At 41.3% G+C, this 13,735-nt stretch overlaps 1 protein-coding gene across 1 annotated transcript; it reads right to left on the bottom strand.

The window, feature by feature from the left end:
• Positions 1-6,931: 6,931 nt before the first annotated feature.
• Positions 6,932-13,020, bottom strand: LOC123102855 (uncharacterized). The gene is made up of 2 exons (XM_044524315.1): positions 10,131-13,020; positions 6,932-10,041 (listed from the first exon to the last, which is right to left on the bottom strand). The coding sequence occupies exons 1-2, from the start codon at positions 10,977-10,979 to the stop codon at positions 10,003-10,005; spliced, it is 888 nt and encodes a 295-aa protein (XP_044380250.1). The 5' UTR covers positions 10,980-13,020; the 3' UTR covers positions 6,932-10,002.
• Positions 13,021-13,735: the final 715 nt, after the last annotated feature.

Here is a 13,735-nt window from a genome sequence, read left to right as displayed (position 1 = left end):
GAAATCTCCATGAATACGATTATTATGCAACCTACGTGCAATGATAGCCCCCAAGTTGTATTGTTTATCTCCTAAAATAGCGCTTCTGAGAACGCTAAGATCAGGCACACACATGTAACATGCTTCATCTTTACCATTAATGCATCTACCTATGAAGAGAGCAGAATAATGTATAGCAGGAAAATAAATGATCCCTATGGTAGCTTGCGTCACATCTCTAGATTTCCTCACAGTTATACTAGCAAGAAAATCTCTAAATTCAGATTTGTGAGGTTCACTAACATCACCCCACTGTGGAACTTTACAAGCAGTGGTAAAATCTTCTAGGTCCATTGTATAAGATTTATCATAAAGATCAAACAGGACAGTTTAACAATTGTGTGACGAAGAAAATTTAAACCTTCCCACAAATGAATCAGTTAAATAGAGGTATGGATGACACTTATCTGCCTCGAAGCTCTCAAGATCAACATTACGCACATATGCATCAAATTCCTCCTTGATTCCTGCTTGAATCATGAAGTCCTCCGACGGCCATTCACAGGGCCGCACTTGAGCATCCCTTGGTGGTTCCTCGTCCGCATCGCGTATTACGAGTCTGGGTGCTTGCTTCCTTGAAGAACCACCTTGGTACATTTTCCTAAACATGTTTCTTCCTCTGAAAAATTTCTGAAATTTTTAGTAACTTCAAAATAAAAGTGAACCAAACTCAACAATATTGATAGCAACTACTCTTACAAGTGCCTAGAGGCAATATCATGCATCAAAACTACTTTTGACCACATAAATTTGGCATGCAAGCTCAAGAACAGGGTCACCTAAGCAGCAAAAATATGCAATGAATAAAGCACTAGAACAAAAACTAATTGGACCATTGGAGGAGTCACATACCAAAGAACAATCCCCCAAAGCAGTTTTGTGAATGGAGCTTTGAACAAGGAGATCGAAAATGGAAGCAAGATGAGCTTGGACTCGGGTTTGAGCTGGCTAGTGATGTTTGTGGGAGGAAGAAGGAGTGTATGGTAGCTGGAATAAGTGGAGGGGAGCCACCATGAGCCCACGAGGCAGGGGGCACGCCCTGGGCCCTCGTGGCCAGGTGCTTGCTCCCCCTGGTGTGTTCTCAGTGCCAGATATTCTCAAATATTCTAGAAAAAATCATATTTAATTTTCAGTGCATTTGGAGAACTTTTATTTTCGGGGTATTTTTTATTGCATTGATAATTCAGAAAACAGACAGAAAAATACTATTTTTGCTTTATTTAATATAAATAATAGAAATTAAAAAGAGGGTACAGAGAGTTGTGTTTTCTAAATTAATCCACCTCATACTCATCAAAAGGAATCCACTAACAAGGTTGATCAGGTCTTGTTAACAAACTCATTCCGAATAACATGGAACCGGAGAATTTTCGAATAACACTAGGTTACCTCAATGGGGATATGCATGTCCCCAACAATAAGAATATCATATTTCTTCTTGACAGTAGGAAGAGGAAATTCAAAACCTCCAATATTGATTGTTGAAATTTTTGCAATAGAATTGATACTGTGAATTTGAGGTTGTTTCCTCAGAAAGTGTACCGTATGGTCATTACCATTAACATGAAAAATGACATTGCCTTTGGTGCAATCAATAACAGCCCCTGCAGTATTCAAAAAGGGTCTTCCAAGAATAATAGACATACTATCGTCCTCAGGAATATCAAGAATAACAAAGTTTGTTAAAATAGTAACATTTCCAACCACAACAGGCACATCCTCACAAATACTGACAGGTATAGCAGTTGATTTGTCAGTCATTTGCAAAGATATTTCAGTAGGTGTCAACTTATTCAAATCAAGTCTACGATATAAAGAGAGAGGCATAACACTAACACCGGCTCCAAGATCACATAAAGCAGTTTTAACATAGTTTCTTTTAATGGAGCATGGTATAGTTGGTACTCCTGAATCTCCAAGTTTCTTTGGTATTCCACCCTTAAAAGTATAATTAGCAAGCATGGTGGAAATTTCAGCTTCCGGTATCTTTCTTTTACTAGTAACTATTTCCTTCATGTATTTAGCATAAGCATTCATTTTAAGCATATCAGTCAAACGCATACGCAAAAAGATAGGTCTAAAAATTTCAATAAAGCGCTCAAAATCCTCATCATCCCTTTTCTTGGATGGTTTAGGAGGAAAGGCATGGGTTTCTGAACCCATGGTTCTCTTTCTTTACTGTGCTTCCTAGCAACAAAGTCTCTCTTATCATAACGTTGATTCTTTGATTGTGGGTTATCAAGATCAACAACAGGTTCAATATCTACATCATTGTCATTGCTAGGTTGAGCATCAACATGAACGTCATCATTAACATTATCACTAGGTTCATGTTCATTACCAGATTGTGTTTCAGCATCAGAAATAGAAATATCATTGGGATTCTCAGGTGTGTCAATAACAGGTTCACTAGAAGCATGCAAAGTCCTATCATTTTTCTTTTTCTTCCTCTTAGAAGGACTAGGTGCATCTATATTAGCTCTCTGAGAATCTTTCTCAATTCTCTTAGGGTGGCCTTCAGGATACAAAGGTTCGTGAGTCACTTTACCTCCTCTAGTTGCAACTCTAACAGCATAGTCATTATTTTTCTTACTATTTAATTCATTGAGCAAATCATTTTGAGCTTTAAGTACTTGTTCTACTTGAGTGGTAACCATAGAAGCATGTTTACTAATAAGTTTAAGTTCACCTTTAACATTAGCCATATAATCACTCAAGTATTCAATCATGTAAGCATTATGTTTCAATTGTCTACCAACATAAGCATTAAAATCTTCTTACTTAACCCTAAAGTTATCAAATTCATCCAAACATTGGCTAGCAAACTTAGCAGGAGGGATTTCAGCTTTATCATATCTATAGAGAGAAATTACCTTTACTACATGTGTCGGGTTATGGAGACCATGTGTTTCTTCAACAGGCGGCAAATTAAGACCATGTATTTCTTCAATAGGAGGTAAATTCTTAACATCTTCAGCTTTAATACCTTTTTCTTTCATAAATTTCTTTGCCTCTTGCATATCTTCAGGACCGAGAAATATAATACCCCTTTTCTTCGAAGTTGGCTTAGGAGTTGGTTCAGGAAGTGTCCAATTATTTTCATTAGTCAACATATTATTCAATAGAAATTCAACTTGATCAAATGTTCTTTCCCTGAAAACACAACCAACACAACTATCCAGGTAGTCTCTGAAAGCATCGGTTAGTCCATTATAAAAGATATCAAGTATTTCATTTTTCTTGAGAGGATGATCAGGCAAAGCATTAAGTAATTGGAGAAGCCTCCCCCAAGCTTGTGGGAGACTCTCTTCTTCAATTTTCACAAAATTATATATCTCCCTTAAAGCAACTTGTTTCTTATGAGCGGGGAAATATTTAGCAGAGAAGTAGTAAATCATATCCTGGGGACTACGCACACAACCAGGATCAAGAGAACTAAACCATATCTTAGCATCACCCTTTAATGAGAACGGAAATAATCTAAGGATATAATAGTAGCGACTTTTCTCATCATTAGTGAACAGGGCAGCTATATCATTTAATTTAGTAAGATGTGACACAACAGTTTCAGATTCATAGCCATAGAAATGATCAGATTTAACCAAAGTAATTAACTCAGGATCAACAGAGAAATCATAATCCTTATCGGTAACAAAGATAGGTGAAGTAGCATAAGCAGGATCATATTTCATTCTAGCATTCAAAGTTTTTTGTTTCAGCTTAGCTAAATGTTTCTTAAGATCACTCCTATTATTGCAAGCAAGAAAGTCTCTAGCAGTTTCTTCATCCATAACATAACCCTCAGGAATAACAGGTAATTCATATCTAGGGGGAGAATCTTCATCATCACTTTTATCAATATTATTAGTTTCAATAATTTCATTCTCTCTAGCCCTAGCAAGTTGTTCATAAAGAAATTCACCTAGTGGCATAGTAGTATCAAGCATGGAAGTAGTTTCATCATAAGTATCATGCATAGCAGAAGTGGCATCATCAATAACATGCGACTGATGTCTACTACACAACCTTCTTCTTATAGATGTTGTTGGGCCTCCAAGTGCAGAGGTTTGTAGGACAGTAGTAAATTTCCCTCAAGTGGATGACCTAAGGTTTATCAATCCGTGGGAGGCGTAGGATGAAAATGGTCTCTCTCAAGCAACCCTGCAACCAAATAACAAAGAATCTCTTGTGTCCCCAGCACACCCAATACAATGGTAAATTGTATGGGTGCACTAGTTCGGTGAAGAGATGGTGATACAAGTGCAATATGGATGGTAGATATAGGTTTTTGAAATCTAAAACTATGAAAACAACAAGGTAACTAATGATAAAAGTGAGCACAAACAGTATTGCAATGCTAGGAAACAAGGCCTAGGGTTCATACTTTCACTAGTGTAAGTTCTCTCAACAATAATAACATAATTGGATCATATAACTATCCCTCAACATGCAACAAAGAGTCACTCCAAAGTTACTATAACGGAGAACAAACGAAGAGATTATGGTAGGGTACGAAACCACCTCAAAGTTATCCTTTCTGATCAATCTATTCAAGAGTCTGTAGTAAAATAATGAAGCTATTCTTTCCGTTCAATCTATCATAGAGTTCGTACTAGAATAACACCTTAAGACACAAGTCAACCAAAACCATAATGTCACCTAGATACTCCAATGTCACCTCAAGTATCCGTGGGTATGATTATACGATATACATCACACAATTTCAGATTCATCTATTCAAACCAGCACAAAGTACTTCAAAGAGTGCCCCAAAGTTTCTACCGGAGTCAAGACAAAAATGTGTGCCAACCCCTATGCATAGGTTCATGGGCGGAACCCGCAAGTTGATCACCAAAACATACATCAAGTGGATCACATGATATCCCATTGTCACCACAGATAAGCACGTGCAAGACATACATCAAGTGTTCTCAAATCCTTAAAGACTCAATCTGATAAGACAACTTCAAAGGGAAAACCCAATTCATTACAAGAGAGTAGAGGGGGAGAAACATCATAACATCCAACTATAATAGCAAAGTTCGCGATACATCAAGATCGTACCACCTCAAGAACACGAGAGAGAGAGAGAGAGAGATCAAACACATAGCTACTGGTACATACCCTCAGCCCCGAGGGAGAACTACTCCCTCCTTGTCATGGAGAGCGCCGGGATGATGAAGATGGCCACCGATGAGGGGTTCCCCCTTCGGCAGGGTGCCGGAACGGGTCTAGATTGGTTTTCGATGGCTACGGAGGCTTCTGGCGGCGGAACTCCCGATCTATTCTGTTCCCCGAAGGTTTTAGGGTATATGGGTATATATATAGGAGGAAGAAGTATGTCGGTGGATCTCCGGGCTGTCCACGAGGCAGGGGGGCGCGCCCAGGGGGGTGGGTGCGGACCCCATCCTCATGGGCAGCCCAGGACTCTTCTGGTCCATCTCTGATACTCCGTGGGCTTCTTCTGGTCCAAAAATAAGTTTCGTGAAGTTTCAGGTCAATTGGGCTCCGTTTGATTTTCCTTTTCTGCGATACTCTAAAACAAGGGGAAAAACAGAATCTGGCACTGGGCTCTAGGTTAATAGGTTAGTCCCAAAAATCATATAAAATATCATATAAATGAATATAAAACATCCAAGGTTGATAATATAATAGCATGGAACAATCAAAAATTATAGATACATTGAAGACGTATCAGCGACATATCAGAATTAATAGCAGAAGCAGGTTTAGGTGTCGCAAGCTTACTCAAAACAGAAGGTGAATCGAGTGCAGAGCTAGATGGCAGTTTGTTACCTTCCCTCGTAGTTGAGGGAAAAATCTTAGTTCTTTGATCTTTCAAGTTCTTCATAATGATAAGCAGATATAAATCCCAAGTGACTCAAAGAATAGAGTTATGCTCCCCGGCAACGGCACTAGAAAATGTTCTTGATAACCCACAATTATAGGGGATCGCAACAGTTTTCGAGGGTAGAGTATTCAATCCAAATTTATTGATTTGACACAAGGGGAGCCAAAGAATATTCTTAAGTATTAGCAGCTGAGTTGTCAATTCAACCACAGCCGGAAACTTAATATCTGCAGCAAGGTATTTAGTAGCAAAGCAATATGGTAGTAGTGGTAACGGTGGAAAAAGGTAACGATAGCAGAAGTAATATTTTTGGGTTTTGTAGTGATTGTAACAGTAGCAACGGAAAAGTAAATAAGCGAAGAACAATATATGAAAAGCTCGTAGGCATTGAATCGGTGATGGAGAATTATGCCAGATGTGATCAATCATGTAACAGTCATAACCTAGGTGACACAAAACTAGCTCCAGTTCATCAATGTAATGTAGGCATGTATTCCGAATATAGTCATACGTGCTTATGGAAAAGAACTTGGATGACATTTTTTGTCCTACCCTCCCGTGGCAGCGGGATCCTATTGGAAACTAAGGGATATTAAGGCCCCATTTTAATAGAGTACCAGAACAAAACATTAACACTTAGTGAATACATAAACTCCTTAAACTACGATCATCACCTGTAAGTATCCCGATTATTGTCACTTCGGGGTTAACGGATCATAACACATAATAGGTGACTATAGACTTGCAAGATCGGATCAAGAACTCTCATATATTGGTGAAAACATAATAGATTCAGATCTCAAATCATGACACTCGGGCCCTAGTGACAAGCATTAAGCATAGCAAAGTCATAGCAACATTAATCTCAGAATATAGTAAATACTAGGGATCAAACCCTAACAAAACTAACTCGATTACATGATAAATCTCATCCAACCCATCACCATCCAGCAAGCCTACGATGAAATTACTCACGCACAGCGGTGAGCATCATGAAATTGGTGATGGAGAAAGGTTGATGATGACGATGGCGACGGATTCCCCTCTCCGAAGCCCCGAACGGACTCCAGATCAGCCCTCCCGAGAGAGTTTAGGGCTTGGCGGCGGCTCCGTATCGTAAAACGTGATGAATTCTTCTCTCTGGTTTTTTCTCCCTGAAAGTGAATATATGGAGTTAGGGTTGAGAGCGGTGCAGCGTCATGGGGCCCACGAGGCAAGGGGCGCGCCCCCACCCTCGTGGACAGGTGGAGGCCCCCCTGACATGGATCTTTCTTCCAGTATTTTTATATATTCCAAAATAATTCTCCGTTGATTTTCAGGTCATTCCGAGAACTTTTATTTCTGCACAAAAATAACACCACGGCAATTCTGCTGAAAACAACGTCAGTCCGGGTTAGTTCCATTCAAATCATGCAAGTTAGAGTCCAAAACAAGGGCAAAAGTGTTTGGAAAAGTAGATACGACGGTGACGTGTCACCCACATATGCTTCCACTATCTTACCGATTTGTTTTTCCAAACATGTTTGAATCATGCGTTGGTAAGTGGCACCCGCGTTTTTAAGCCCAAAAGGCATAGTGTTGAAACAAAAAGGCTCGTACGGGGTAATGAACGCTGCAGCGGCCTGGTCGGCCTCCTTCATTTTAATCCGATGGTATCCAGAGTAAGCATCGAGGAAACACAATGAGCCGTGTCCCACAATCGCGTCGATAATCTGGTCATTGCAGGGCAACAGAAAATGGTCTTTGGGGAAACCTTATTGAGGTCTTGAAAATCGACACAAAGGCGCCAAGATTTATCCTTCTTCGGCACCATGACCAAGTTGGCTAGCCAATCCGGGTGTTTGATTTCTCTGATGAACCCGACCTCGAGTAGTTTGGCTAGCTCCTCCCCCATAGCTTGTCGTTTGTGTTCGAAAAATCATCGTAGCGTTTGCTTGACTGGTTTGAACCCTTTGATTATGTTGAGGTTGTGTTCGGCCAGTCTGCGTGGGATCCCGGGCATGTCCGAAGGGTGCCAAGCGAAGATATACCAATTTTCGCGTAGGAACACGCCTAGGGCGGCATCTACCATCGGATCCAGCTGTGCTCCAATGGATGTTGTTTTATTAGGATCCATTTGGTGTACTTTGAATTTAATTATTTCATCTGCTAGCTTGAAAGAAGTGGATTTAGGTATCTTATCGAGAATCACATCATCCTTGTCCACCGTGGATCACAGGGTGGTTAGTTCTTCGGCCGCAAGGGCTTTGGATAGTGTCTTAAGAGCCAAGGTTGCGTTTTTGTTTTCGGCGCCGAGTGCTTTATCCAGATCACTCCTAAATGTGATTATTCCGTTGGGCCCTGGCATTTTAAGCTTCATGTACCCGTAATGGGGTATGGCTTGGAAGCATGAGAAAGCGTCCCGTCCCAAAAGGGCGTGATATCCGCTATTAAAGGGAGCCACGTGGAAGAGCAACTCTTCGGACCTGTAGTTCTCAGGCGTGCTGAATACTACATCCAGTTTGATTGTCCCCGAACATCGTGCTTCTCGACTGGGGATGATGCCTCGAAAGGTGGTATTGCTTTGCTCGATGTGTGTTTTGTCAATGTGCATTTTTTCGAGCGTGTCGTCGTAGATGAGGTTAAGCCCACTGTCGCCGTCCATGAGCACTTTGGTAAGTCGAAAGCCGTCCACAATAGGGTTTAGAACCAAGGAAGCGTGTGCTCGGACTGATCGGGCCCTTGGTTCGTCGTCGACGATGAAGGTTATTGCCGTGTCGTTCCATGGGCTCATTGTGGTTACTTCGTGAATTTCGGCGAGGTCGCGGAGTGCCCTCTTACGCCGATTATTTGAAGAGAAGTCTTGAAGATCATAAATATGTTAAGATCGTCATCCTCCGAAGAATCAGACTTATTCATTCATTATAAGATATAGTTTTTTTTTACTTTTCAAATGAACAAAAACAAGAATCATCACTCATCCATGTCTGGTTCACATACTACCGATCCAGGGAACATAGCATGCTAATCCATAGTGGTTAGGTGATTGCTCTCAATAGGAACACACTTAGCACAAATTCAGCATCTGACACTTGATGATCTAGGTGTATCAAAGTAAATGCAGAAAATGATGAAGTTTTCTAATGTACTAGGGATTTGAGCACTCAAAACTAATAACCTTCACTAATTACAGCAAAGCATGCAGAATGTAGATCACTAGTTTACAAGGCATTCACAAATCAGTTACAAATTCACATCAAGCACCATATGTCAAATAAAATTCAGTGGGACATTATTTAAGAAATGGCTTAAGCAACTCAAATAGCAATTGATTTCAGCATGTATCAATGGATGATATATTCAGACTGGGGTCATGAAACAGCTCACCGGGCTTTATGAAGTAGAACTCGCTCCATCACCTCACCAACTGCAGCTCCTCTCCTTTTACTTCTCTATCCTCATGCTCTCTATCCTCGTGCATGCTCCATCTTTTCTCTTCCTTGTATGTGCCCATTGCTTCTCCTCTTCACCATGCTCTAAATCCACCGGGGTCCCAAGGAATGTCACCTCGAACTTGGTCAGCATGTAGTGAACGGTGCAGTAGCAAAAACCTGAAAGAGCACTCGACAAAAGAGACCATACAAGTGAAAGGGGTAATGCCCTCTAAATCATCAATAGAGTACCCAATTACATAAGCATAGCTATAAAGCACATGTTTAGGATGGTACAAATCAGTAAGCTCAATGCTAGTATTAGAATCACACGTTTCATTAAGCATGGGTATAGCATCAGGAACATAAGTATCATGAACAGAGATATGAGCAACGCCACTAACAGGGTGTGTATGATCATGTCCAAGCAAACAATTTTTCAAATCTACCTTAAGTGATGGCATCATGCAATGCAAGTTAGAAGCAAAGAAATCACAAGGCAGCATGTCATCAAGAGGATTGGGTAAACCTGACACATCAGGTTCATGTATGACAATAGGCCAATGAATCTCAGGTTCTTCATCTTGATTTACAGCAGCTTCCTGAACTTCTTTAGAAATAGTAGATGATGAGTCTTCAACTTGATCACTTGGAAATTGCAGCTCTTGATCATCTTGTTCCTTGTCTTCTTGTAAATCTTCTTCAAGTTGAGGACTCTCTTCCTCTGGATCTTCTATGGTGCTACAACCAGCAACACTTAATTGAGTCTGAAGTGTCCCCATCTGTGAATATTCACTAACATGATCTGGTAGGGGTGCTGAGATCACTACCTTGCTGTCTTTCTGAGCAATGTTCTCCTCATCACCATCACTGCTAAGTTTCAACAGTGACACTGATGACTTCCACCAGTCATGCAGCTCAACAACATGTGGGATCTTCTCAGGATATTGAAGTATCGACTCTTCTAAATTTGACTCAACCTCTTGTATCTCTCTCCTTGGAATGTCTCCGACTTGCTTAGTTGTATGTGCAGGAGTTGGAATCTCATCTTCATTATTCTTCTCTGAGATACTTTCTTTAACTGTGATAGAGGCAACCACCGGTGGAGCTAATGATTTCTTCTTGACAAATAGCCCAGGTACAGTTGAAACACAAGTGTGGGCAATTGGTGACACGACTAAATTCCACCAGTCACATAGTTGACTAACACAAATGAATTTCTCCATATCTTGTTGTCTCAACTTAGCATCAATCAGAGTAGGTTCCTCATAAACATCTTCTTGCAACTTTGACTCATTCTGGACAGTTTCATTGCCATGAGGTATTGGATCTGCTACTGTGGTTTCCATCTGATCTACAGTAGTTTCATCATCTTGAAAAATGTCATAATCATCATCAAGGATAATTGAAGTAAGATCAATCTTTCTATATGGAGGATCTAATTCAATTATGAAATGTTGTTGTCCCCAGAATGAAACATGCTGGTTTTGAATATTAGGCGCCATGGATGATTTCTGTTCACTTATGGAACACACGACTTCTGATTGCACGAGGCTTGCAACCTTCAGATTTGAACTAGGCCTTTCATAACCCCATTGCATTTGGTGGAAGGCAGTGCTCTCAATGAGAATAATTGCACCCTCAACGGTCTTGTTCATGATTGTTCCACCAGCTGACATATCAATACGATCTCTTGAAGCATGTGTCAGCCCTCTATAGAATATCTGAAGCACTAACCAATCCTTTTGCCCATGATTAGGACATTTTCTAAGCAAATACTTATATCTCTCTCAAGCTGCATACAAGCTCTCACTACCATCTTGCGCAAAACTGAGGATCTGGTCACGAATTGCAGCTTGCTTATAAAGTGAAAAATATCTATGCAGGAAAGCTTGTGAAATATCACCCCAAGTGTATGATCTTGATGGCAAAGAATAGTACCAGTCCTTAGCAGCATCTCGGAGAGAGAATGTGAACAACATACACTTGATAGCATCTTGGGAAACGCCATGATACTGGACTGTATTGGCATACTCCAGAACATTACTAATATGCTCATGAGGGTCTTCATTGGGTAATCCTCTAAACTGATTCTACAAGACGAGAGCAATAAGTCCAGGCCTCAACTCAAAATTTTCGGCCTCAATAGATGGCCAAATTGGCCCTGTCATCGTGTCCAAACTACTTGGCAACCAAAGATCGCGTACTAAAGCCATATGTTCAAGTGAAACTGTTAATCAGCCTACAAATAATAAGATATCCTACACACGCTCACAAACATCAAACATTGGTGAGAGGGTTAGTATCCTAATAAGCCGAAGCAACAAAAAGTAAAAAGGTAAAAGAAACACAGAAATAAATTTGACTGGAAATTTAAACAAAAACTATACTAAGCCTAGTCTATAGCTTCGCACAATCGCTCGACGCTAGTCACCGGCAACGGCGCCAAAATGATCTATTGAAAGTATAGTGGGGTTTTTACGCCCCAAACTACGGATGTTGTGTTCTCCTCAGGGACTAGGCGACGACGACTATGCTCGACTAAATCTAGGTGACACAATTGGGTGGTGAAAACAGTGATAAAATGCAAACAGCACAAGAAGGTTCAGATTTTACTCAATGTATTTTTTTGTGTTTTCGTTTTACTTGAGAACTACAATACTAGCAACAATGATAAGGGAGTTCAAAAAAACATAGACATATATAACAAGCAATGACAGAAGGAAAGAAACAAGCTAATATGATAGGGACAGAAATATATCACAACACAAACACTCATACATATCACAGGTACTAGAGCTAACACACACAGAGACTACAAATAGGATAAGTACAGAGAACTAGTACAGGGACTAGTACACAAGGTGATCACACAAATATACTAGAAGGTTACTAAATCACAGAGCAAGATTTCAAGGACAATTATTTCTCACAGCCTACAGAAATTCAAGACAAGCATTATATATTACAAGTACCAAACAGAACAAGCTACATGTTGCCAACACTCTTAAAAATCTGAATATTACAAAATTTTACACATCTTAGCTTATAGAAAATTCAGAGAGAGAGAGAGAGAGCAGCAGCAGCAGTTTTTGTGGATCTAAAGAGAAGCAGCAGCAGGTGGAAGAAGAAAGAAGTAGTAGGGGGCGTTGAGAGGAATCAGCAGCAGGCGTTGAGGGAGAAGAAAAGCAGCAGAGAGGGTTGAGGGCGAGCAGCAGCAGGTTGAAGAAGGAGATAAGGAGCAGAAGGTGCGGCAGCAGGTCACGTTGAGAAGAAGGGAGCAGCAATGGAGGTGAGGAAGCAGAGCAGAGGCGTGGGGAGGTTAGAGAAAGAGCAGCGGCAGGCAGGAGCGTGAGGGAGCAGCAGAGAGATTTGAGTAGCAGAAAAGGAGGGGAAGAGCAGCAACAAGGAGGTGCAAGGAGAAGGAGCATCAGGGGCGTTGAGAGAAGAACAAGAGCTTCAGATCGGTGGCAGGAGGTTCAGTGAGGAGCTCGTGGTGTGATGTGCTGGGGGTGCGAGGTGGTGATGCGGCGCTGGTGGCGGCGTTGATGGATGGTGCGTGGAGATGGATGGAGATGGTGATGGCTTGCGGCGCTGATGGATGGGAGGCGCACCACCACGCCGGCCTGGCCGTGGCAGCGGCCGGAGCTGGAGGAGAGGTGAGGGAGAGAGAGGTGTAGCCAGGCCCGATTTGGGAATGGATGCATCTAGGGATTTTGATCCCCATCTGATCTGCCACTTTTATGATTTGGCCCTCCTCTTCTATTCATTTCTTCCCAAGAAGATCCCCTTCTTCTTTTAGTTTGCTCCCTTGGATACTTCTTTTCTTCTCACTGAAGTCCTTGACGTATTTCTTTCATGCCCTTCTCTCTTCTGGTTAGCCATATATTCGGAATCTTGATGATTATAGTGCCTTTGCGCACTTTTCTGCAAAAGAAACAAGTGACAAGTAAATGAACCCTTTATATGATTCTCATTAAAATATGCGGTAATTCATAGCAAGAATTGATTCTCAGATCACAACAGATGCTATATTTGGGTGTCAAATTATATATATGAAATGTGCTTATCAGCTTCCCAGAGTGACCCCGGACGGTTGTCATCGGCAAATCTCATGGTCAAAGGGCCTGGTTGAGCCGATTATGCTACAATTTAGGTGGCTGCTACCGACGGCTTGTACCGGCGAAGTCGGGTTGCGACGGATTCGTCTGCCACGAGGGCCTTGGACATGGGCTACTATCAACGGTAGATCTGGTCAGTACTCTCTGCTGTGAGCTGGATCATGGATTCAGTGTCGTGGGCGCGCTGGGCTACTACACATGAGGTGTGCGGCGGGCTCGGCGTGAAAGCAATCCTCTTTGATCTGGCCATTGGCGAGTTCCGGACCTCTCCTTTGAAGGAAACAAGGACTGGCGTATATGGCGCTCTTTGGACA

Source organism: Triticum aestivum, chromosome 5A (assembly GCF_018294505.1).
Source record: "Triticum aestivum cultivar Chinese Spring chromosome 5A, IWGSC CS RefSeq v2.1, whole genome shotgun sequence".
NCBI classification, from domain to species: Eukaryota; Viridiplantae; Streptophyta; class Magnoliopsida; order Poales; family Poaceae; genus Triticum; species Triticum aestivum.
This window is presented reverse-complemented; position numbering and strand designations above follow the sequence as displayed.